The sequence below is a fragment of the Phodopus roborovskii genome, unplaced genomic scaffold (genome assembly GCF_943737965.1).
Source record: "Phodopus roborovskii unplaced genomic scaffold, PHOROB, whole genome shotgun sequence".
NCBI lineage: Eukaryota > Metazoa > Chordata > Mammalia > Rodentia > Cricetidae > Phodopus > Phodopus roborovskii.
The window spans coordinates 12,122,873-12,150,222 of NW_026126480.1; the positions used below are offsets into that span (position 1 = coordinate 12,122,873).

Genomic DNA, 27,350 nt, shown 5'->3' on the forward strand with positions numbered 1-27,350 from the left:
ATTTATTTATTAAGTACACAGTGGTCTGTCTGCATGTATGCCTGCAGGCCAGAAGAGGACACCAGATCTTATTACAGATGGTTGTGAGCCACCATGTGGTTGCTGGGAATTGAACTTGGGAACTCTGGAAGAGCAGCCAATGCTCCTAACCACTGAGCTGTCTCTCCAGCCCTGTTCTGTTAAATGGTTTATAGCATGATTCCTTATCACTTTCTCAGACATGCTTACTATTATTTTACCCTACAGCTGCCTCTGATGGGCACACTTCTAGTGTGGGACCCACTCACACATCTACACAGGTTAATAAGGTGACTTTGCTTTGGGAAATTTTGTCTTGTGCCTGGCTTTTTACATGGATGCTGGGAATCTGAACTTAAGTCTTCATGTTTGCATGGCAAGCACTTTGCCGAGTAAGCCAGCTCACTAGTTCAGCTCCCAGCCCATTTGACTTTCTTTAGGGACAGAACAGGCTTTGGTTTGACTCAAATATTTTGCTTTTGACCCCACAGCAATCCCTCACAAGAGTGCTGGGATCTCCTTGATGGTCTATAGGTTGTGCTGGGTATTAATGGCTAGCACACAGTAGGCACTCATTAGACATCAGAAGTGGACATAATAATCCTTGAAACTAGAGGGCGCAGATGCTCACCCTAGTTGTGGCTGGGGGCAAGCCATTCCTCATCTCTAAACCACAGTCACCTTGCCTTTAATTGGAGAGGATGCCTATACTTGATGGCCACATACAACACATCCGTTCTTGATGCACAGTCCCTAACAAAGCTGAATCAAACCTTGTTTCCAGCCTCTATCCACCATGCACCCAGGCTCATTTCTTTGGTGGTCCTCTTCCTGTTCTTCTGGAGCTTATGTTCCTCTGAGCTTTTGCTCAGCTGCTACATTCAGTTCAGCTGTTGCTCGCTTGCAAATGATCACCACAGCTGGGCTTGTTGACTGATGTCCCACCATGGAAAGAGACAGGAAGACCCTGGACCCTCACCTGAGTACCATCATCCATGCTTGGTAAGGACTAGCCAGTGTGGCAGCTTTGGTGTCACCCATGCTCCTGTCAGTAACTCCTTAGCCATGCTCTGTAAGTTGGCCCAATAAACTCATCCGTTCCCCTGGGAGTATTTCCGTAGAATTAAGTTTTGGTTTGTCACTGGGATCTTAGGGGGCAGGTAAATACTACAGAGATAACTCCCAGATAACTTCTGCCAGGGGTCCTTTCGATTACTCAGGAGGTAGTTTGCTGCAGAAACCACTTGGGTTTGAGCGCTGACACTTACTTCTGAGCCATAGAAACATTTAAACATCTCCATACCTGTTAAAATGAGCATAACAGCAACTGTCCCACACGTTTTTCTGAGGATTCGATGTTAAGTAAATTTGATGATGCTCAAATTGGTAATCATGGCTTTTGCCTGGTGAACAAAACCACAGGGATCATGCTGCCCCCTGCAGGCAACAGGACATGCAGCCCAAAGGCAATCCCAAAAGATAATCACACAGAAGGTAGGCCCTTCTCTACAGGGGTGCCCCTGCTTTATTTGGTCATAGTGAGGATTTAATCTCGAGCATGGATGTACTTGAAAAATGCAGGTCAGTTCTAACTCAACAAGAATGGCATAAGGACAAAACCTGCATCAAACCTCCAGGCGAGGCTGGCACTAGTGGCTCAGGGACCAAGAGTCTGCTTTGTGCCAGTCACGAGTTTTGTCAGCTGATTTACTGTAACATACATGGCCCTCCCCATCTATGGGGTAGATGCTGATTACAGTCTGCAGATGAAGAAATGGAAGTCTTTAAAGTACATGTGGAGAGTGACTCTGGGGCAGGGTCAGTAGCAGGAAACCTACAAAGGTGAGTTAATAATTTAAGTGAGAGATGATGAGGCCCAGGTCAGGTAGTAGCTGGGATGGGCAAGAGGGACATAAAGAAGGAAGGCAGCAAATGGTATGAGAATAAAGGGAAGATGACAGATTTCTAACTGTGGTCTGGACAATTGGCTTGTTCCTACCTCATATGAACTGGAACCATGCACTCTGGAGCAACCTCCAAGGAGGTGAACAGTGAGGTGGCTCCTGGTCGCCTGGGAGAGACCTTTGGACACATGGACACATGTCTAGAGCTCAGGAGATGACTGGGTGTTGGCATAAGTGAAGCCATGGATAATGAAAGTCACAGAGGCAGACTGTCCTTTTCTCCACCAGCCGAGGAGATGAGACCAGACTGCAGGTTCCCTGGGCTGTGGTAGAGACAGGCTCTGTCCGTCTTTCCAGATCAGATCTGGGGAAGATACTGATAGGCTGTAGACAAAGACAGCGTTATCAGTATCGTGGCCCCGCTGATAGTCCTCTTCCTAGTGCCCCACTGTGTATGTCCATCCCAGATTTTCAGTTTCACTATGGTTTTTCATAGGAACACGGGATAATCTGCCTACAGGAGCCGGGCTACCAACACTGGCAGACTATGGAGAAAGGGGCTTTTGAAGTCTGGTGGAAACTAAATCTAATAAACCATTCCTAGTCAGATAAGTGAAAATAAGGACAACTCCTCGTATGGATAAAGGTTGGGAGATATTTATTTTCTTTAAACAAGATCATAAATAACAAAGAAACAAAGTCGGTCCCAGACTCTGGACCGTGCAGCAGGACAGGGGTAGGAAGTTGTTGGGTGAAAACTAGAGAGGGAGCGCTACACGTCACCTAAGACAGTCACAGAAAGATGGGCTTCAGGGGGCTGCCCCTCCTGCCTGTGGAAATGGCGTGCCTGGGCAGCAGGGGGAGGCTGCAGTGCTGTGATGAGGCAGCTGGATGAGGGCAAAGACTGGGATGCTAGTCCATGATGTTTCTACATACTGACGTAGAAACCACAAGTGCAGCGAGAAGCTGTGGGTCTACAAGAGGCAAGCGGCACTTGGCACACCTTCAGGAACCAACTATGAAAATGGTTAAATTCAATCATTAAAAACAATTCCACAGGATTTAGCCTGTGGCTTTGTGCGTGGGCTGTGTTTAACCTGGGCTGCTCTGTGGCAGATGAGGGCACATGAGACCCCTGGAGCAGCCTGGCCTCAGCCCAGGGCAGGTGCCCAGACATGTGGGAGTGGGAAGTGGGCTCACCCAGACGGGAAGCCATGTGCTTGGACTGGCTGGACCTGGCTTATGGGCGGGTTTCTTGGGATGCTTGCTATCTACTACCTCTCCTTGAACCTAGGGCTGGAACCCTGGTCACCCTGGCTCTTCAAGACCTGGAACAGTTAAGACTATGATAAAGGTACCTGACTGGTGTTTTATTTGAAGGGGAAAAATAAGGACCAGTGTGTGCATTGCCCATCCCATGAGGTAGGGCAGGACCATGCCAAAAACATTCTCAAGGAATGGAGATCCCTGAGCCTGGGGAGACTTATGGACCCAGGTACATTGCAGGATGCCAGGAACAGGGGCCCAGGGAGTAGCTTTGGAGGCTTCACCCTAGGCAAGGCAGGAAGCACAGGAGGGGAGAGGAAGAGCTGGGGACCCCAGACTGCGCAGGCCACTGTTGGACAAGGGCCCTGGAAAACAATGCTTTTGACAGGTATACAGAAAGGGTTTGTACATCTGGGGATGCCCCTCTACAGGGAGCCGGTGTCACATGGCTGGGTGGGATGGTGAGGAGACAGTGGCATCACAGTGGCCTCTGGTGCGATGTATTTACAACAGAGCTCAATGTAGAGGGAGGGGTGGACAGCAGGTCACTAACAGCCAGGAAACACACTGTCAAGGGCAGAAAGGGGAAATGTTACAAAAGTAACCATCACAAGCTTTAATCTGGCTTACTCCTTTCTCCAGGGAACCCTCTCTAATGACCACGAAGGCCCCTGAAGTCCTGTCCCATCTCTCCAAGTGCCACGTGGGGCTAGACAGGTGCTACACTCAGTTCATTTGACCAAGACACCAAAGGTCAGAAGCCCCAAATACTGTGTAGAGAAGTTAAGTCTTCGAGCTGGAGAGATGGCTCAGCAGTTAAGAGCACTGGCTGCTCTTCCAGAGGACCTGAGTTCAATTCCCAGCACCGACATGGTGACTCATAACCATCTATAGTGAAGATCTGGTGCCCTCTTCTGGTGTACAAGCAGAGCACTGCACACATAATACATAAATAGTTTTTTTTTTTTTAAATAAATGCCTGAAGTCCTAATACCAAATATTAAAAACAAAAGTCTTCATATTAATTCCTAGGGACAGGCAGCATCACTTTCCAGCTCACTGTACCAGGTCCCCGTCATGTCTGATGCCACTTTCACCTCCCATGGCCTGGTAATCAGAGTTGCCTTAGGCAGAAGATATTTATTTTTCAAACTTCCTGTGGTAAGGTGCAAGTTCCCCCTAAAACCTCACCAAAATCCGAGAGGAAGCTAACAGGAGTGATGTCTCCTGAGAAGCAAGGGCCTCCTGCGGTGCAGGGTAGATGCCTGTGAGGTGGGCTAGAACCACCTAATGTGGGTCAGCATGCCTGTCCTTCAGCCCAACTCGTCTCCCTACTAACACAAGAGCTTTTCAACATGAGGGCTGGCCCACTTTCCCTCCAGACGAGCCACTGTTCCACTTTTGCCTCCCTTAGTACACTGTACCATCTGGAAGCATTTCCGGTTGGCAGGACTATGTTTAGGAGGTGTTCCTGGCAGGGGCCAGGGTGCTGCTATGGTGCATAGGACACCCCGTGACCCCAACAAAGAACTACTGCCCCCAAATGTCAGTAGTGCAGGGATTGAAATCCCCGATCTAGACTTCTACACAGCCTCCATGTCCTGCCCAGCTCTGCTCAGCAGGAGGCAGAACACAGACATTTCTAGTGAAGGTTGATTCCCATCCCAGTCTCCTCAGAGTATAGACTCCTCATTGCAGATGAGGCATGACTCAAACACAGCTCAGCAAGACCACACTGGACCCACATTCACCAGGAAAGACACACACCACTTTGGTGATGCAGACCAGACAGGGCTAAGGCAGTGGTATCCACAGCCCCCAGGCTCTAGAGTTTTGAGGTGGGTCAGCCAGCTAGACTCATGTGTCTTTATGTACTTACCACTGGAATCCTCCTATAGGCTCTGCAAACCTGTGCCGGATCAGGAAAGTGGCAACAGCTTCAGCTACCTGGAAAAGAAGAGGCATTCTAGGCCCCATGGAGGAATGTGCTGGGCTTAGCTCTGGAGTTCCCCGAGGGCCTCTGCTGGAAGGTTTGGCTCATTGCTGTCCTTGTGAGTACTACTGTCTGAGTAGCTTCAGAGCAAAAGGACCTGGACCAGGGGACACCTCACAAGGGATAGCTCCAGAGAGTGGAGGAGAACAAGGACTTTTTATTCCTGCACGAGTTACAACCACCATTTTCTCACAGGAGGAGCCCCTGTTAATCTCTGACTGACTGGAATTTAGGGTGCAGAGCCTGCTCCAATGACCCTTGTCTGGTTTTAGGGGGAAACAAAGAAGCAGTGCTTAGTCACTGGGCCCTGGGATGGAACAGAGGGTACCAGTGGCTCCTCAGACCAGACACACAAAACCAAGAGCACAGGTGCTCACCAGGCAGGGGCCTGGGGAGCTGGCAGACCACAAAGGTCTACAAGCAGCAGCTGGAGATAAACCCGGGGACACATCCCACATCCACCCAGCTATCCTCTCAAGCCACTAGGGACCAGACTCACTTTGTCAGGGGCGTCCTCATGGACTGCATGGCCACACTGTGGTAAGACCTGCATCTGGAACTTCCCTGGAGAGGAGACAAGCAGGCAACCTCAGGGACAGAAAGCCTTCCCCTCATCACCCCTGTGCCTCCCAGGTCATGGGCAGCCCAGGAGGATCTTCCCTCAGGACACTCTGGACACAGCTACCAAGTCTGCTAAGTCATTCACAGTCCCTTCACTTTTTACCCTTCTTTTCCTTCTGTACCTACTTGGTATAAATTTGCTTTGGGCAGAAAACTCAGCTCCTGTGCTCACAGGAGTCAGCCCACTGGGAGAGTAAAACACAGCACTAATGTAGATGTTGTTCCAAGGGTGAAAATGGGCACAGAGGCTGTAAAAGTGAGGTAAAAGGGTTTCTGCACAGAAAGAATGGCTCCCCCAGGTAGAGATGCTTGAAATGGTAGTTAGCCATGAAAAGGAAGCTTGGCATGGTGCTGATTTGAGTGACTGGCAATAGGGCTGAGCTGGAAAACCAGGGCCATTTGGAGCTCTGTAAGCTATGTTAAGAATGTTGATATGGATTATTGCAAAAGACAGCAGGTGAGTATTAAGCTGTGTGCCAGGCACTGTAAGATGTGGTTTCTCACACTGCTTTACAGCACATTGCAAGCTCACAACTTCTAGGAATTTACTGGTGGGGTGGGGTAGTACTTGGGATTGAAAATAGGGCCCCAAGCACGCTACTCAAACACTACCCCTGAATTATACTCCAAAACCTAATATGACAAATATTAAAAGTGAACAGCAGCTGGGCATGTAGCTTTCCGGGGTGTGTTGGTCCAATGGTTTGGTACCCAGCACTGATGAAAAGGAGTGACCAGAGCTGGGCTGGGCTATAGTAGGATGGGCAGGTGCTTGCCTGGCATCAAGACTCTAGTGTGATGTTAAGTACATGGTTGGGGTGGGGAGCTGATTAACTCTCCTGAGACCCAATTTTTCCATTTACAAAGTAAGAAAGTTGGAGACATCTTTGTGGCTCTTGGCCAGCTGCACAGCAGTTCATGTTTTCAGTGTACTACTCTACCTGCTGTTAAGTATTCTACAATCATACAAAGTATGATCACTAGCTGTGACTGGGGCAATGTCTCGTCCAAGGCTGTGTAATTAGTGAAGGAACTGAGGCCACACCATTCATCAAGCCTATTTGTGGTCTTCCTCCTGCCTCCTGCAGGATGCTGCCTCTCCTTCATAATCTCTTATGTTATTAATGCATATGATTTGAATAGAGACAAAAAAGGGGGGGCTCCTGCTTTGTCCATTGCTGCACAGCCCTCACATTTGTGCTTACATGAGGTGCCCAGGCCCACAATACTTGTAATCCCCTTGAGGCTGGCATCCACGTTCTCATTTTACACATTAAGAGCATTCATTCCAGCTGACATAGATGACTAGGAGAGCAGGGTCTAAAACTCACCCCTCTTCTTCCTCCTCACCATAATGTCTGCTAACAGATTATTCTATTTGATGCTCACACTATTTCTCTTTTCTGAAAACTTTGAACATAAGAAAACACTAGGAAACTATGACTGTTCACAATGTTAGATGCTTATGTAATAATAATTCTCAGGCGCATCACCTCATCTGAATTCTTCCATCCTGGAAACAGCTTGAGTAATAACTCTTGTTTTTAGATGGGGGAGGGGAGAAGACATCATTCCAGAAAAGGGAAGATCCTTGCCCATAATCACCTGATGGTTGGAAGGGGTAGCTGTCCAATGGAGGGCAACTCTAAGCTCACACTCTCCACTGTACCTCACTATCTCAGAATACAAATTTTCAGATAACTAACCACTTCCCTGCCCTCAGAAAAGGATCCATAGGCACAGTTTCTGGATGACTTACCCTGCATCTGGCCTATGGTCAGATCTTTATCCAATCTATCAACACCTAGAACCAAACAGAAGAATCTGTGAGTAGCCCCTAGAAAAGGCCTTGGGAAATAGGTTTCACTGAGTAAATGCTGCCTCAGAGTTATAAACACACTCAAACCAAACTGACATGGTCCTGGTTCCCACATGCATATTCTCATCAGATGAAAATTTCAAGTTGAGATTTCTGGGTAATTATGGTTTTTCTTAGATTCATTATTTCATTTATGTAATTGAGTATTTGCCTACATGTATATATGTGTACCACTTATGTGCCTGGTGCCTGTAGAGGTCAAAAAAAGGGTGTCAGATCCCCTAGAACTGGAGTTACAGATGGCTGTGAGCCACAATGTGGGTGATGAAAACCAAATTCTGGTTCTCTGTAAGAATAACAAATATTTTTAACTACAGCTCCAATCATGCTCATTTAAAGATAGTTATATGAAAACAAGATTTTATGTCTCAATTCTCACAGTATTCAGAATGTTGTTACAGCATGTCTATAGCTCTGGGTACAGGGGCTAGGCCAACATCATGTACCACTGGAGGGTGTTTACACCACCTTAGGGTTAGGCCTGACTATGGGAAGCTGGGGACAAGGATGGTTTTCTACTTTAGAAGTCACTAGCTATTTGGTTAATATTAATAGTTCTAATGAGGTCACATCTAGATGACAGTACGCATACTTCTAGGGACTGAACTGTCCCCCACATTCATGGTGAAGCCCTAGTCCCCAGGATATTTGAAGATGGGGGTCTACAAAAAGGCAAAAGTGGGGGGGGGGTCTCTGACACAATAAGATTAGTGTCTTTGCAAAAGACACCAGAAAGCTGTCTTGCTTTCTCTTAGCCATATAAAAGCACAGAGAGAAGGTCTGCAAACCAAGAAGAGAACTCTGAGAACTTTTCTCATGCTCTGATCTTATATTGTCATCTCCCAGACTGTGAAACACACACACACACACACACACACACACACACACACACACACACACACACACACACTTACCAGCCAAGAGCAGCAGTTTAGGAATAGGACAACTAAGAAAGAGATTGGATAAGCCCCGGAACCAGCCATCCCAGTACTTTTCTGTTTTTGCCAGTTCAATTCTCCAGGTGTACGGATGGTCCTTCTTGGTCTGCAGGAATAAAAGCAAAGTGAGTCTGAGGGCAACCCCTGAGAAGCAGAAAGTCCATTTGTGGGAAGGAAGGAGGAACTAGCACTTCTCAAGGACAGCCCAATGTACACTTAACTGTTCCTACAATGCTGCAGGTTGTTGTGACTTCTACTTTTGGATAATCTGATGGCTTCTTTTCCTTTCCTATTTCTTCGGGCTCATATGAGCCTCCTGCCTCAACCTCCCAACAGCAACAGGCAATATGTAAACTTGAGCCTGGTGTGGTGGCATCTGCTTGTTGTCCAAGTATTCTGGAGCTGAGGCAGGAGAACTGCTAGTTTGATGCCAGCTTGGACTAAATAGTATCTTACAAAAATCAAACCAACCAAACCCAAACCTCCCACAATGAGATGCCACCAGGATTCCTTCTAATGGGGATGAAGTGTCACAGCCTTCTGAAAACCATTTTCCCAGAGTCACCACAGTTCCCACTTCATCTAGCAATTTCCTGCTCATGTATACCTCAACAAAGAAAAAACAATTATGACCCCACACAAGATGTTAAAATGGATATTCATAGCAATATTATTTATAATGGAACAGCTATAGAAAGATATACATATTCATCAATTGATGAACATATTAAAATGTGGCATATCCATACACTGGGATATTTTTCAGACATATAAATAAAACGCCAATGTGTGATGCATGTAACAACATGGAAGAACCTTGAAAAGTCTGTCCTCCAGTAAAAGAAGCCAGGCACAAAAGATCACACTACACATAATTCCATCTATATGTAATGTTCAGATTATGCAAATCTACAGATTAGTAATTGTCTTGGCTAAGAGAAATGAGGAGTAACTGCTTATGGATGGTCATTGCTTAATGACTGCACTTGCTCCCTCAAACAATTTCTAGAGTTTATAAAATTATATAATGGTGCTTATTTTAAAACACCACCAAGAACAAAGAACAGGCATTAAAAATCAGGAGTGTCTAAAAGATTTGCTCTAATTGTTTTTTGTGTGATTATGAGTGAGTATCTGTACCAAGGGTATAATGGTGGTCTCTACAATGAAGAGCTCAATAAGAACTAGTGATTCTAAGTGTGAAACAGCACATGAAAGGTAAATGTAATTACTACCTTGGTTCCAAAGCTACTAACTGTTTGCTAATTACCTTGGGCAGGCCTCTTCATTATGGGTGGAGAGAAGTACTAGGGATGACCTAGGGCCTCTGCATGCTTGTGTCCCCCACTGAGCTACATGCCTGACCTTTTTCCTTTCCTTGGCCTTGTAATTTTTAAACACAGATTTCTCGAAGTTGCTCAGGCTCCAGACTCATTCTGTAGTCCAAGCAGGCCTTGAATCTGTGATCCCTCTGCCCCAGGCTCCCAAGTCTAATTCATGAGTGAAGATTCTGCTATGTTGTAATGAGAGGAAACTCTCCCTTCACCTTACAATGTGTTGTGAGGCCCAAACAGATGAAAAATTATTTATATATTTGTAAATTCTAAAGTAGTATAAAGCATTATTCTGATCAGTGATCTCATGGATGGCAGGAAGATTCTCATTAAATAAGAAATACTTTTAAAATCCAGGCAGCAGTAGTTTATTCCTTTAATCTCAGCACTCACAAGCAGATGCAGATGGAGCTCCATGAGTTCAAGGCCAGCCTGGTCTATAAAGCAGGCTCCAAGACAGCTAGGGCTGTTACACTGAGAAACCTTGTCTCGAAAAACAAAACACACCTTAACAAAACTGTACTTTTCTTGCTAACAGTATGGTAACACCAATATTATCTGCCACAAAGAAGACACTTACAATGTACCAGAGAAAGTCACTAACCCACCCTGCAGAGCTGCACTTCCCAGCACTAGCCTCAAACAGATTGCTCCACCAGAACTCACCACTTACAGGCATGAACTGAATATAATTTGTTTGCTTGGGAAATGATTTCTATATAACTAGAAGACAACAGGAGTCAGCATCAAGCATTAGGAGTCCACAGAATCTTTAAATGTGCCTCAATTATAGGACTTAAAACATACAACTCCAAATGTTACACTGCACCATATCACTGCAAGTCCATAACACAGATGGACTGACAGACAATGAGGTCAGAAAGCTTGTTCTAGGAGATAAGCCTGGAAAGATGATAAGAGCTGGACAGCCACAGGATACAGACTAGAAGAGAAACCACAGGAACACTATACAGAAGTAAGAAGGAGCCTGGTGAGGAGGAGTCTGATGGGAACACATAGGGTAAGTTTTCGTTCTACCTGGAGCCCAGGGGTAGTCCCCACCACTTGATCATCTCTTACCAGTGTCGCTGCCCCCTAAAGCCTGCAATGTGACAACAGTAACAGTGCTGTCTCTGCTTCCCCTCCACCCTCCCTCTTTCCAAGGATGAGAACTTCACTCACTTCCATGTCATCCTCCTTTTTCCTCTTGTTTACTGACTCACTTCCTTCTTCATCTTCTTCTTCCTCCTCTATGATTCCTTCTACTATGGATTTGGAGCCTTCTGGACTTGTAATTCCTTCACATCTAGATTGAAAAAAATATTGTCATGACTGTCTTAGATATTCTTTTACCAATAAGGACCCATAAAAAGGGAATCACCATCTTCTGGGACCTAACAAGGGAGGTTTTACTGGCATTTTTATATAACCCACATAGAAATTCTATGAAGTAGTCCTGAAGAGTTAAGACAAATGTTGTAAGTGGATGAGGCTGGATGCAAATTCAGCCCCAGCAAACCCCAAAGCAAAGCAGCTCCCTGCTTACAACAGAGAAATGCCTAAAGAACACAGAAAAAAAGTCCTGTGTTATTGCTGCCATACAGAAACTGGCAAGTACAATGACCATGGCCAGTAGAACATTCAATCCAAACAATTATCATTTTCTTCTTAAAAATGGTATCTCTGCACAAACAAGGCATGCTAGTAGAAGGGAGACTCGTTGGCAGGAAGTAGGGTTTCAGCAAGAGGGGATGAGAGTGGGTAAATAGGGGTGAAAATGTCTACCATCTTTATATATATGCATGGAACTTTATAAACATGTATGAATCTAAAAATCAAATAAGCAAACAATGACAAAATGGAACCGCTTTAGTACATAATTACGTAGAAAAAATCACTATTATATGAACAGCTGCTCCCATGAGTCCTTTTAAAGAAAACTTGATGGAAAAAGTATAGAGGCAGGTGTTAATGTGGGTTCTAAGGCCTGAAAGCAGCTAGAGGGAGGGTTTGCTGTATATGATAGACCGTTTATTTTGCCTTTGAGAAGGACAGGGCTTGACAAGGGAGAACAGAGGATAAGGAGGGGGTGGGGTGAGAGAAATTGAGGGGAAACTCATCCTCTGAATTGTCCAGTTTTGGATCTCTCTGTTATTTACCATCTACTGTAAGGAGGCGCTTCTTTGCTGAGGGTTGAGCAAGGCACTGAACTATGGGTATAGTAGCATGCCGTTAGGAGTTTTATTATTGCTATGTTCCTTTAGCAGACAATAGTAGTATGTTTTCCCATAGGCCTATCATGAAATGAACTTCACGGTTTTTCTGTACTTTTTTGCTGTTGTTTTGATATTTTTGTCTCTCTCCCCGCCACAGTTTGTGTAGTGATTTGAAATTGAGTGGCCACCCCAAACGGAGGGCACTATTAGGAGGTGTGGTCTTATTGGAGGAAGGCTTTGAGGTCTCTTTTGCTCAAACTTCCCTCAGTGACAGTCAGCTGACTTCCTGATGCCTGCAAGATGTAGAACTCTCAGGTGCATGTAGGCCTGTAGACCACCATGGTCCCCATCATAATGGACTGTACCTACGAAACTGTAAGTGAGCCACCCCAATTAAATGTCTTCTTTGTAAGTGCTGCTGTGGTCAGTGTTGCTTCACAGCAAAGAAAACCCTGAGACAGTTTGTCTGTTTTGGTTTTAGTTTTGCTGTTTTCCCTTTTTGAAACAGAAATAACAAAGTTGTGTGGGTAGCAAGGTAGGGAATATCTGGGAGGAGTCAGGGAGAAGAAAGAATGTGATCAAGATACAACGTCTAAAGATTATTTTTGAAATAAAAATTTTTAAATTGAAGGAAGAATAGCAGTTTTTTATGAACAGCAACTTTTCCTTTCCTAGCATTAAAGCAGAGTAAAGTGTGTCCATAATGTTAAGTGCATAATGACAGTCCTATTAAACGTGAGATGTCAAGTTTCACATTAAGTATACAGAACAAATGTGATTTTAAAAATCATTATAACAAAAAATCATGTACTTTGAAGTTCAAAGTCCATGGATAAGAAAGCTCAAGGCAGTGTTACCATGGTTGAAAAGGGCAAAAAGGCTACAGGAGCATGCTGCAGCCACACACACACTGACACGCTAGGTGGACAGACAGCATCATACAAAAGTCACTTACCATAGATGCCTGACAACCTGTGTCCCATCCCAGGTAATCCATCCAGGGATCCATCCCAAAGATCCATCCCAGATAATCCATCCAAGGATCCATCCCAGGGATCCAGGAAGAGAACCAGCCTAGGTTGTTCTGTGACCTCCACATCTGCACTATGTGCACTAGAAGATGGAAATGTCCTTCCCTCCATGCACACAGGGTTTCTTTTGTTTTGTTGTTTTTGTTTTTTTTTTTTTTTTTTTTTTTTTTTTTTTTTTTTTTTTGGTGAAAAGGGAAAATAGGACTTGAAATAAAATTTAAAACCACTGAACTTCTATACACAATCTATGCAACTTCCTCACAAAATGCTTTGCACTGTTCACATGCATCAGATTTCAAAATATTAGGCATTGAAAGTGGGCAATCTCATACCTGCACCAAACTTTTCATTCTCTCTCCTTGATATTACTGCTGAAATTACCTTCTGTAGGCATGAAATCCACACCACAGGCCTTGCAGTCAAACACACTCCAGTTTAAATCTCAGTCTATGTACTACTCGCTGTGTGGTCTCCAAAAGTCATTTACTTCTCTGACCTCTCATTTCTTCACCCATAAGACAATACTGGTTAGAGTAGAAGGATTTGCTTGACACCTGACAGTTTGCTCAAAACTCTCCTAGGCAGTGTTGCAGAGGAGGGAGGGAGAAAGCAGAACCCCAGTCCAGACTCAGCAGGTGCATCAGTAGACTGTGCATGTTTGTTTTGACTTTCACTGCTAACATAGGAATTAAATAGCAAGGCAACTAAATCTAACAATAATGCAGAACATATGTCAAAAAGGCCAGAAAAAGATTTTGAGTGATTTTATCATGAAATGAACATTAAAAGTGATGGATATGCTAATCACTTTGAGTTAATCAATATAAAATATACATGATATTGAAAGCTATAACACCCAAGTATATATGCAAACACACCAATGATCTGTAAATCAAAAAATTTAGAAAAGTTTGAGACAATAAACTATTACTGCCTAGATTAATTAATTGATGCTATCAGATTCTGATTTTTAGGTGTGATAATGTCATTATTATTATGTTTAATCTTTTCTTCCAGAGCATAAAATTCTTCCAGAAAGAATCAGAGTTGGGTGGAGTGTGAGCTCAGAGGAAGTAAACAGGCACACAGACTAAACAAGACTGGCCATGAGTAGAGTTAAGCACTAAAATGGGTTAGGGTTCCTTCAAGTACACTAAGATATAGCTTTTCAGAAATTCAGTATCTTATGAACAAGACTGTACACATTAAATGTGTGTGTACACTAAATGTGTTGCACAGTCTCCAGCAATAATAAGCACTCCAAGATGTCATTATCCTTTTTATCTAACTCTACACTCTTGTCTGGCCTAGTGGATGATGTTTTCTCAATTAACGTTGATTTTGTGGTTTACAAAGGACTCATGCAAATCCACCAAGAAAGTTATGTAATGTTAGCCCAGCCTTTGAATCTGGCTTTTACTCTAGCTCTGCCAGAATTTACATACTTGGGTTTGGGTTTCATACTGGGTTGGGCTCAGTGACACCATAGCTGTTAACACAAGAACACTAGGGTGGATACTTAATTGTTTACTCACTGAAATGCCCACTCTAACAATAGGAAAGAGCTGTGCTAATGTAATCTAGTAGTAAAAAAAAAAAAAAAAAAAAAAAAAAACCAAAACACTACCAGGTTTTGGGGTTTCTAAAAACAAAACAAAATGAAAAAACAACAAAAAACAAAAAACGGGGAAAACCATCTTCATAGCCAGCCGAACAGAGGTCACCTGTAAATTTATCTAAAACAGTGAAGGAATTTACCAATATGGCAGAGTATGTGTAGGAACAAAGGAGCCCTAATTCTCTCCTGTCTTCTATCCTCTAACCAGGCAAAGAGATAAGACCTACTGTTTGACTTGGCCGACCATCGAGACTCGGGCAGACTCTAGGTTTCGAATTTGGCCACTCTTCACACTAGGAAAGAGAAAGGAAAGAGGTTACTCAGCACTAACCTTAGCACAGCACGAAGAGAAGTCGTTTAGATTCTGTGGGAGCTAACAGAAAGCTGCAGTCACCATGTGCCACTGAGCAGACAATTGCCACTCTTGAGGCATCTCAGAGGGTGCATGAACAATGCAGAAGGAAGAGGACACACAGGTAACACTGATACAACAGAACAAGGTTCAAGGAAGTGCGTATTTACAATGATGAAGCTGAAAAGGTCTGCCCACGTTCTCCCATACTGAGGACTGATCAGAAGAAGTTGCCACAAAAAGAGGGCACAGCAGAGCACTGCGGACAGTCAGACAGTAGGACAGCCAGATAGATGCCTCCCTGTGAAGCTGAAGGCACTGGGGAAATGGTCAACAGGAGGGAGATTCTGAGAGCACTAAGGGCAAGAACACAGTGGACAGCTCAAGAGGACTGTGACGGCGCGGAGGCAGCAGCACACGCCAGCTTCTAGGGCCTTGTATGCTGCTCTAGTTGGAATGGGTGTCCAAAGCTCAATCCCTAGGAACTAGATTCTCACTGCTATCATAGAGTTGGGGCCTTTAAGATGTCATCAGGTAGCCAGGCAGTAGTAGCACACATATTTAATACCAGCACTCGGAAGGCAGAGGCAGGCAGCAGAGCTCTGTGAGTTCGAGACCAGCCTGGTCTACAACAGCTAGTTCCAGGACAGGCTCCAAAGCCATAGAGAAACTCTGTCTTGGGAATAATAATAATAATAATAATAACAATAATAATAAAATAAAATAAATTATGTCATCAGGTTAGGGTCTTCCTTCAGGATTGGGCTAAGGTCTTTATCACAAAAGTTTGCTGGGCTGGAGGGATGGCTCAGAGGTTAAATAGTGCTTGCTGCACTCCCAAGGGACCATAACATAACCTTGTTTAGCTCCAGTTCCAAGGGATCTGATCCCTCTTCTGGCCTCTGTGGGCATCCACACACAATTCTTTATTGGCAACTGTATTATCTGTGTGATGCACATACACATAAATGAAAATCTTAAAAAAAAAAAAAAAGAGGTTTGCTATAAAGTGAATTTGAGGCTGAAGAGATGAGCACAGTGAGCACAGGAGCTTTCAACCTAAGACTTATTTCTGCAGAGAGCAGCAGTGTTCCACTCACCTTTAAATCTTCATCCTTTAGCATGAAGTAAATTTCATACGGACTTATAAAATTATCAGTTAGACTAATAAATATATTCAATGATGACAGCCTTTAACAGAAGCCACAGGCAATTCTATCAGCAATTTTTATAAAAACTACTTAAGGTTTCTCCCTCCCCACAAAATCCAATTAATTCTAGAGAACAGAACCTGCACCTGTCCTGTCATTGTAGAGAACAGAACCTGCACCTACTGTTTCTTCACCATTTTATGTAAGACACAGAAGGTGAATCTAAGTGAATCTAAAACCATGGAGCTTCAGAGGTGGAGGAGGCTTTGAAGACCACCTAGTCCAAGTTTTCACCTTCAGGGCAAAACCAGCTAGATGGCAGGTGGCCTATGATTACTAATATCCTAGGAGGTGCTGTATTAGAAAGGTTCACTTTGCAGATGACGGATGCAATTATAAACTTTTAAAAAACACTCTGCTTTAAAACTATTTCCTTACATACTATCACAGAAAGTTACCTTCTGTTTATCTTAGTACCTGAGCTGAGTCAAAGACAGAGAGAGGGAGAGGGAGAGGCTACAACATAACATCTGAAATTGAGACAGCTTAGATTTGTGGGTTACCTCCATTCAATGGCGTTCTCCAGAGACTTGAAGGTTTTAGGACGACCACGCAAGAAATTCTGCATGCTGTTAAGTGCATCCATAGCTGTACCTGATGAAAGACAGAAATTTTAACCACACAATAAACTTTTTTGTTTTCTTGCTTTGTAATTCTACTAAGTACTTATTTTTCCTTTTTAGGTTAGCACACAAAATTCTGGGTTTCATTATGTATATGTCATTTTACCTTGTTCTCTATTGCTCCCCTCCCTGACTACCCCTTCCATGCCCCACCAGATGGTTCTCTCTCTCCCCCTAGTTAAGTCCACTCTTTTGCTCTCCTATCTTATATAATCCAAGTTACCCTGACTCACCCCCTTAAGATGCCTTCCTCCCCTCTCATGACAATCCCCTTTATAGCTCTCTCTCTCTCTCTCTCACACACACACACACACACACACACAATATTTTAAATTAAGTTTCCATATATGATAGAAAATGTGGTATTTCTTTGAATCTGGCTTATTTTGCTTAACATAATGATTTCCAGTTGCATCTATTTTCCTGCAAATGTCATTACTTCATTTTTCTTTTGGCTGCATAAAATTTCGTTGTGGATATGTACCACATTTTCTTTATCTATTCATCTATTATGGACATCTATGCTAGTTCCATTTCCTGGCTAGTGAGAACACAGAAGTATAAACCATGAATGTTTAAGTGTCTCTGGGATGCTGACATAAGAGTCCTTCAGGTATGTATCCAAAAAAGGTAGAACTGGGTTACACCATAGTTCTATTTCCAATTTTTTGAGGAACTCCCATATTGATTTCCAGGGTGACTATACAAACTTAAATTCCTTAGTAATGAATAAGAGTCCCTCTTTCCCCATATCCTTAACAGCACATAATCAATTGTTTTATTGATAACAAGTATCTACTCACCCAGACTAGGGGTGAGTAGAGTTTCAAAACAGTTTTAATTTGCAATTCTTTGATGGGTAAGGATATGGAACACTTTTTTAAATTCTTTATCGGCAATTTGTATTTCATTTTTTGAGAACCTTTTTCTTCCCCACTCATTGATTGAATGATAACACTTTTTGGTGTTGAATTTTGCATATACACACACAGACACACATACATACTAAATATTAATCACCAGTATAATCTAGCTTTTACAGATCCTTTCCCATTCTGATGGCCATCTCTTCTTCACTCTGGTGATTGTTTCTTTTTTTAAACAGAAGCTTCTTAGCTTCATGGAATTCCAGTAGTTAATTTTTCAGATTATTCCTTGTGCTATTAGAGTCCTACAAACCTTTGCCTATGCCTGTATCATCAAGAGAACAACACTCATATTTATCTTCACACTCACAATGATGGAATGGCATTACTTACACAGGAAGACTACTCCCCCAAGGTTTATGTATAGAAGGCTTGGCCTTCCAATGGTCAAACCATTGAGAAGTGGTTGGATAATGAAGATGTTATTGACATTAATTTTATCGATATATTAACCCACTGTTGAATGCATACTGAACAAACTGTTTGGAGGCAGGGTCTTACTTAGAGGAAGCAGGTAACTGGGGGCAAACTCTGGGAGTACACAGTTTGTTCCTAGTTTCCTTCCATGTAACAGTCTGACTTAACACATTCTAAAAGCAATGGACCAGCCAACCATGGACCAAAACCTCTGATACTGTGACCAAAATGAATCTTTCTTCCTTTAGATTGCTAAATTTAGATATTTTGTCACAGTGGCAAAAACTAACACACTGAGTCAGCGCTATATATTTGTTCCTGGTAATGGCAGACTCGTCAGTGATGTTTGGGTAAAAATAAAGATCTGGTTTAAGGATATTCTGAAGAGTAACCCATGCTAGCTTCACTGTGGCTCTCAGCAATTCTTGACTAGTGACATTTACTCCTTTTGTGGCACACCACAATGAGTATGGCTAACTTGTACAAGCAGCAGTGAGAGTCTCAGGGTAAGTCAAAAAATAAAAAGCAGTTTCTACATGGTTAAATACAATTAAAGATATTCATATGATTAGAAATATTAGACAGCCATAAAAAGGTATTAATGGAGAGTTTCTGGTAACACAGAAAATGGTTGTATAATTTTATAAAGGTACAAAGACACAGAGGCATACTTCAAGATGAGTGAAATTGAGAATAAATATGGCTAAGGTAATAAGGTACCAGGTATGGCTCTTATAAATTACTGACTCTGATTTGGTCAGTATTTAAGAAAACTTACCTTCCACAACATCAATCATACAGAGGCCCAAGAGGCTTGGCACCAAGTTAGCTGATGCTGTGTGCACTGCAATGGCACCGCCCATGCTGTGCCCGATCAGCATAACTGGAGGAGGCAGGTCCCCGTACATGGCTTCAACCACATTGCCAACATCTCTGCAAAGAGAGAAATCATAGAGCACTGGAGAGGACACCAAAAATAGCTTGCTTTCTTAGTTCCTTCTGTAACTAATAGTTGTGGGAAATGGTAAAGATCTACAGACCCACCCTACAAAAACATCTATGTGAGCCTACTTACATGGTTCCTGGTATCTATGCAGAGAGCCACACACCCAGTTCTCCAGATAAATGACAGGATAAGGACTAAGAACTCCAAATTTCTTATCTTTCTTTATATCATCATTTTATTATCCTACACATCTAATACATTCATATAAACATAACTGTGTGTTTAAGCTTGGCATTCTAGAGAAATAATTTACTCTAAACCTCTGTTCTCCCATGTATGATGCAATGAAGTTTGAGGGATCTGATGCCCTCTTCTGGTGTAAAGGAAATACATGCAGAGAGAATGCTCATACATATAAAGAACACATTAACAGAATGCATCAACATCATATCTAAGCTTAGGAATGGAATGTTTACCCAAGCTGAAGATGATTGATCAATCACTTGGAATTTATTCTTATGAGAGGCAATGGTTCTTAAATGCCATTTATAAGATTGACTACATCAGATTCCTTTAAAGAGTGTTTCAAGAATATAAACACCAGGGCTAGAGAGATAGTTCAGTTGTTAAGAGCAACAGTTTCTCATCTTAGAAGATGCAGACTCAACTCCCAACACCTAGATGGTAGCTCACGACTGTCTGAAACCCCAGTTCTAGGGCATCTGGCACCCTCTTCTAGCATTGCAGGTACCAGAAAAACATGGTAAAACATTCATATTAACAAATAATAAAAATATTTTAAGTATATTATATGTCTAGATTTAACTACTAAAAACATGGGTTCAGCAGGTCTCAGGTAGGTCCAAAGCACCTGCATTTTTGCCAGGTCTCACATGAGCCTGGTGAGCAAACACACGGAGAGCTCTGGCATACACAATACTTGACTCAAAGGCCCAATTTCTAAGTACACATTCTTCCATACTTTGCCCTCACCTACCTGTGACACTAGACAATAAATGTACACAGGCTACCTTAATGTGTGTTCAAGTCTTCTCATACTCAAATACTTTTCTAAATATGAGTTCATAAAAAGATATTCACATTCCACTCAGCTCTATCAACAGAAGGAAATTTTTCAAGAGCCTACATGAAATAAATAATTTTTATGTGATGATTGGGTATGCTGAGAAAGATGGAGGTGGCCTTTGAGAATATGTAGAAAGGATAAACTGAGAAGAGAGAACAGAAGTGAAATTTGTGTGTTAACGACTATTGAACAATGTCCCCAGCAGTGTGATAAAACTGTACCACTGTTTACAACAGTGACAAGGTTCAGGCAATCTACCAGTGTTTGCTTCCTTACTTTGCCATCGTTTCTGCTGACAGGTCTTCTGAATTCTTGACTTTAGTTTCTCCTAAAAAGAAAATACTTTTAAGATAAAATTTTCAGTAATAGGAATCATAAAACCAGGAGTAATGAAATAGGGACTTTATATATTCAAGGACAAATTGAGCAAGGATGTTCTATACGGCAGACAAATCTTTATGGTTAGCATTCTGAAGAGGGTAATAATAGCAGTCAACCTATAAGCTAGGATTTCTCCCAAAAGACCCAAATGGGTACACTAGGTTCATTGTGATAACTAACATTGCCAATAATTGGGCCTATTAAGTGTCTGGGTGACTGCACTAGGTCAGTGGCCACAAGGAGCTATACTCACCATGACTTCGAAGATCCATAGCTACAATCCTACACTGCACTCTACTGATGATTGCTGCCTAGAAGGAAAAGAACAAAGAGGGAAGGTACATGTCTTTGCCCAGTTACAAGTAACTTTGTTAAATGAACTGTGATCATAATTCAAGGTATCCAAGAGAAGTAAAAGAAAACTTGTCTTATCCCAAAAGTTTTCTTTTAGGTATGATAAAAAACAACAACAACAAAAAAAAAAAAAAAAAAAAAAAAACAACGTTCCCTGTCTTTCTGGATACAATGTAGTCTGTCTCCAACTTAAAAGTAAACTTTCTGACCCCCTGAATGTGGATGTCAGTTAGGAGGACTGGGCAGTCTATGTGGCCTCTGACAGTGGATCAGTATTTATCCCTAGTATACAAATGGACTTTGGGAGCCCATTCCACATAGAAGGATACTCTCTCAGCCTACACACATGGGGGAGGGCCTAGGAAGTCTGGACTCTGGGGAGCAGAAAGGGGATGTGATAGGGGTTGGTGGGGGGAACAGGAGGGGACAGGAACTGGGATTGACATGTAAAACAAGCTTGTTTCAAATTTAAATAAAAAATTATTAAAAAAAAAAAAAAGTAAACTTTACCCACACCCCTTCTTAAATCATCACAGTGAAAGCACATCCAGATGCTGGCTTAGGTATTCATCCACACCTTGGAAGGCTTTTCCTTATTTTAGAGGCTGAATCCTCTAGATAAGGATCATGAATCAGTTGACAATACTATTTGGCTCAGAAAAAAAAAAAAAAAAACAAAGACTGAGACCAAGAAAAAGGAAGTAATTTGTCTGTAGCAATATAACAAGTTAGTAGTAAAACCAGAACTAGCATCATGGTAAGTTGCCAATATAATGTAAACATATATCAGAAAATAAACCAGAATACACTTAAAAAAAAAAAAAAAGACAACCTTTGTACTTCTATTACTCCTAGTGAATATCTCTTTAGAGTCAACAGAGGTCTGAAGTCCTACCATATTATGCTGTTTGTCCCTGTGAGATATTTGTTATTTATGGGAGTTATCAATTGCACTGTGGTAGTAGTAAAACCTTCTATGCCAAAAACAAATCTCATATAAAGTTATGAGACAAAATCTAATCAGCTTAATTGTTCCACATTTTAAAAAGTTATTACAAACAAGCAAAAGATAGATCTGAGGCCCATAACCGTCAATTCCAGCTTTTGGCCTGAAGGCAATGATTTACAGTCATTGTGTGACCATCAGACACAAAAGACAAGAATACTAAAAGCTTCCTCTTTATTTATTTAAGTGAATCTTTCTAAATGACTTCTAAAAACTGCCACAAATGAGTAATGGGGTATAGCAGTGAACAACACAATGACCCTGCATTCATGTTATTAACACTTGTGAATGGTTAAAAACAGATGAGAAAAATGAATGAGTGGAAATAAGTTCACAGAATTCCACATGTTCTATAGACAGTGAAAGATCATGTCTACCTTGCTTCAAACAGCACAGTTTTGTTATTTATGAAGTGAAAAACAGCCAAAATCAGACTCACCCGCATGTTTTCCTCAGTGGGATTTGTACTATCAGCACTAATGCCAGTAACAGATAGTATCTATCAAATCTTCCAAGGTTACCTCTAAAAGCTTCAAATACATTATTATCTAACTTACTCCTCAGAACTCTTCAGACACAATTCTCATCATTTTACAGGTGACAAGATTTTACAAGGAGTTAAGTATCTCACCAGGGCCAAAGAGCCAATAAACAGCAGAACCACAGCAGTCTTCAACCTTGCCTGCCTAACATAGTACCTAGGAAGCTTAAAGAATACTAAAAGCACAATATAAACCCACTAGAAAGTCTGATTTAAGTGAACCAGAAGAGGGGACAAGCTTATCTCAATTATTAAGGCATGGTAGCACATTCCAGGAATTCCAGCTGCAAGGAAGCTAATGCAGACAGATCTGGAGCTCAAGGCCAGCCTGAGCTAAATAGCAAGACCTAGTCTCCAAGGTATGTGTGTGTGTGGGAATATCAGATCACTTTGATATCCTATAAATTATCTCAAGATAATTTCAGCCTTGAGAAGTAGGCTGAAAACATATGGTACAGTATTTGTAATTGACAAATACTAAAGATACACAGAAATAATCAACCTCACAAACATGTGCAAACCTCTTAACATAGTAATTTTTCTTTTGTCTACTCAGAGAGAGGTACGCTTGTATTTTGTTGCTGTCACAGCTATGGGACTTCAGAATCTTCACCTGCCTAAACTGTAGAGATCATGGACCAAGACTATGCACCTAGGCACTGGCAGGTTATCTAGCACAGGCAAATGTCTATGGAGATGCTGCTACTTATTTTCTTTATTGTAGTTGATCCCTGGGGCTCACTGGTATCAAATTCTAGGAGGCATGGGAAGATGACATAAAACAATATGATGGAGAACATATCCATGGGAACAAATCCTGTGTGATTCATTAAAAGTATCATCTTTATCTGTCAGATTAGTAATGTTATCCCTCAAATTCCTTATTTTTAGCAAAAGTCCTAGACATTTTCAAACACTGTTGGAGTTATAAATCAATAAAGTACTTTTGTACTGATTCAATTACCAAAATTTTGTAATTTAACAAAGACTGCCCATTTGGAGATCCTAGGCTGAGGAAAAACTACTGTCTAAAACTAACAATCTCAGCGTCCAAATGATGGCCACATGAAAGTCAGTACTCTTGCAATTGACTTGACTCCAAGCGTCAGAATTCAAGCTTCAGAGCATATCTGTGAATATAAACACAGTTAAAAGAGAAGAGGAACTACATCAAATAGCAGGAATAGACCCAAGCAAGCACCTTACAACATGGGAGATATGACTGATGACCTGACTGATGGTAAGTGATTAAATAAACAGGATCTATCCATGAGGCAGAATAAGGTACAACTCTGTGAAATAATCTTCCTAGACAGTGGAAGCAGATGGTATGCAAGCCTGAATAAGGCAGTCCGTGCTTAAGGATCTGAGAGTCTGGCTGCACCCCCCAATCAGAGTGTTCATCTCTTCCTCCCTTTATGTCCGCCGGCCATGTGTCCTAGAGTTTGAGATTTTTCTAACCATATTATGCAACTTCTTTACCAGTCAAATATAAATTACTTATTAAATAAAGACATAGGAGCTAGACGTGGTGATGCAGGCCTTTAACTACAGCACTTGGGAGGCAGACACAGGCAGATTTCTGTGAATATGAGACTAGCCTGGTCTAAATGGTCAATTCCAAGACAGCGAGAGCTACATAGTAAGACCCTGTCTTGGAAAAACTAATATTAAAATTAAATGAAAAAAAAAAAAAAAAGACATAGTTTTCTGCTTTCTTCCTTTTTTTGTCATTAAAATTGTTTATTAAATTGTTCAGGAAAAAATAAAAGGAAGGAAGCCATCTTAAACACACAGAATCCAGATTAGTATATTATGAAGCACTTTGCATTTTTCAATAGGAATTCACCACAATTGGGTTAAGGCAAGAAGGGTAATTTAAGAGAGTGGCTAGAAAGATGGCTCGCATGTTAAGACTGTCTTTTCTCCCAGAGGACCTGGTTTAATATTTCAGAACCCATATAGTGGCTCAAAACTTTCTATAACTCCAGTTCAGGGGATCCAATGCCCTTTTTTGGCCTCCTGTGCCAATAAATGCATACACATGCACAAGCATACACACAAATGAAACATCAACACACAAACACACATGTAACATGACTCTTTTTAATTTAAGAAAAGGAAACCTTAACACTTGACTTTAAACCGTCCTATAGTAGAGAAAATGTTACATAACATCAATCAACAATGAACATCCAAGTCCTTCCCCTCATTTCGAACCGAACAGGTGACAATGTAGTTGATCTTTTTTTCTCATCTCACCTCTTGCTACTGAAACAAAGGAAAAGAAAACTGTCCATCACTATGTTAAGAACATCAGTGATACACTTGAAGAGCTGACAGTGATGTGAGATTATAGGTATAAAGAGTATAGGTAGAGGCATATTCAGCAAGTCTTTAATCATTAGAAACACTTTGCTGGGAACAGAAGGTAGAGAGGCTGGGGGAAATAGATATTAATTTCAAGTTGTAAAAATAAAAAGAAAGTGGCTATTGTTTTAGTAATAGGGTGGGTATATATTTTCCTGGTAGTTCTTTTTTATTTTTATTTATTAATTTACTTTTATCTTTATTTTGCATATTGATCCCAGTACCCTTTCCCTTCCTCCGTCCCTCCCTCCCTCTCTCCCACACTCTCATTCCCCTCACCACCACCTCTCCCATACCCCCCCCCACTCCATATGTAGGGTGATGATCTCAAGGAGGGGTCATCTAAACCTGTCAAGTCATTTGGAGTAGGGACTAGAACTTCTCTCAGATGCCCCTCAACTGAAGAATGGATAAAGAAGATGTGGCACATTTACACACAGGAATACTACTTTGTGGAAGAAAAAGAAACCAGTAGAATGTTGAAATTCGCAGGCAAGTGATTAGAACTTGAAGAAACCATCCTGAATGAGGTAATGCAATCACAAAAAAGAGGAACATGGTATGTAATCACTCATATATGGATTTTAGACATAGAGCAAAGGATCACTAGCCTATTATTCACACCGCCAGATAAAGTAGGATACAAGGAGGATTCTAAGAGTTTCATACAAGGTCCCTCACAGAAGGGGAAAGGGACAAGATCGCCAGAGCACATGAGGAGTGGAGGGCAGGGGGCAGTGAGTGCAGAGGGAACTAGGAGAAAGAGAAGGGGAGGAGTAGACTAGGGAGATTGAGTCAGGGGAGGAATAAAGACAGGAGAGAGAGAGAGAGAGAGAGAGAGAGAGAGAGAGAGAGAGAGAGAGAGAGACCGAGACCATAACAGTTGGAACCATTATAGGTTTGAAGAGAAAACTGAACCTAGAGAAATGTCCAGAGACCTACAAGACTGACTCCAACTAACAATTTGAGCAACTGTGGAAAGGCTACCATAAATGCCCTTCCCTGATTAGGAGATCTATCGACAACTAACTTATCTACCACCATGAAGCCCCCATCTAGTAGCTGATGGAAACAGAAGCAAACACACACAACTAAACACTGAGCCAAACTGAAATTCAGATGCAAAGAGGGAGGACAAGACCAGGCTGCAGAAGCACATAGAGACAGCTGACCTGAACAAGGAGGAGTTAATGGGTCCCCAGACTGATAGCTGGGAATCCAGCATGGGACTTACTCAGACCCCCTGAACATGGGTCTCAGCTAGAAGGCCTGAGCAGGCTAAGGGACCTCGGACAGTGGAACCAGGATGTATTCCTGGTGCACAAAAGGACTTTTGGGGGCACATCCCCCATGGAGGGGTACTCCGTTAACCTAGAGTTTCCTGCTTTCTTAAATAGAATATAGCAACCAGCATTTAACCTCTTCTCAACTGTTTGGGAATGATACCAACATATTAAGAAAGGAGTACTAAACATCGTCTCCATGACAGGCGGGCATTATAGGAAGACAACCAGAATAATAAAGTAGCATCTGCTCTCCAGGAACCTATGACCTAACTTACTGATCACACATACTGATGATATCTGTGCAACTGCATTACAACACACACCAATCTGTCACTAATTCAAGAACAAAATATTTCCTAAGTTTGCATAATATACCAGACATAAATAAGCTATGATCTTTGCCTCTAATGAGATGTATTCTGTAAACTCCATACTGGATTTAAAAGATAGTATAACAAGGAATGTAATACATGTTATGCCTCAGGTGTGGTTTGAGGGTTCTCCCTCTCCACAAAGCTTCACATGTCAAAATTTAATCTCTATATGAAGAATTAGGAGGTTAAAACTTAATCTATCAATAGTGTTTAGAGGCACATCCCTAGAAAACGATTAGGAAAAGATAAACATCTTGAGGGAGGAAGCCTGATGACTACATTATGGTAGCTTTATTTATTTGGAAGAGACAGGGTCCTGTTAAGTAAACCAGGCCCTCAATCTCATGATCCTCCTGTTGTATTATAAAGCTATAGAAATAAAATAACACGGTATTAGTATAAAAGAAGACATGCTAATCAATGGAATTAAACTGGAGATCAAAAGATGGGACACAAATTGCTGAGAACACTTAAATGTTCAACATTCTCAGCCATCAGAGAAGAGCAAATTAAAACTACTTTGAGATTTCATCTTACATCAGTCAGACTGGCCTGGCCAAGATCAATAAAATAAATGACAGCTCATGCTGATGAAAATTAGGGAAAGGGAATACTTATTTACTGCTATCGAGAGTGTGAACTGGTATAACCTCTATGG

The 27,350-nt window shown here is 41.9% G+C and overlaps 1 protein-coding gene across 1 annotated transcript in view; it reads right to left on the reverse strand.

Moving 5' to 3' along the window:
• Positions 1 to 2,563: 2,563 nt before the first annotated feature.
• Ppme1 (protein phosphatase methylesterase 1) overlaps positions 2,564 to 27,350 on the reverse strand; it is a 47,493-nt gene continuing 22,706 nt past the window's right edge. The window contains exons 4-14 of the mRNA XM_051192343.1: positions 21,015 to 21,072; positions 20,657 to 20,708; positions 19,126 to 19,280; positions 16,885 to 16,975; positions 15,046 to 15,111; positions 11,136 to 11,259; positions 8,596 to 8,725; positions 7,562 to 7,606; positions 5,681 to 5,745; positions 5,068 to 5,135; positions 2,564 to 3,755 (exon numbers count right to left, since the gene is read on the reverse strand). Of these exons, the coding sequence (XP_051048300.1) occupies positions 3,737 to 3,755; positions 5,068 to 5,135; positions 5,681 to 5,745; positions 7,562 to 7,606; positions 8,596 to 8,725; positions 11,136 to 11,259; positions 15,046 to 15,111; positions 16,885 to 16,975; positions 19,126 to 19,280; positions 20,657 to 20,708; positions 21,015 to 21,072 (873 nt within the window). The 3' untranslated portion in view covers positions 2,564 to 3,736. The remainder of the gene's footprint in view (positions 3,756 to 5,067; positions 5,136 to 5,680; positions 5,746 to 7,561; positions 7,607 to 8,595; positions 8,726 to 11,135; positions 11,260 to 15,045; positions 15,112 to 16,884; positions 16,976 to 19,125; positions 19,281 to 20,656; positions 20,709 to 21,014; positions 21,073 to 27,350) is intronic.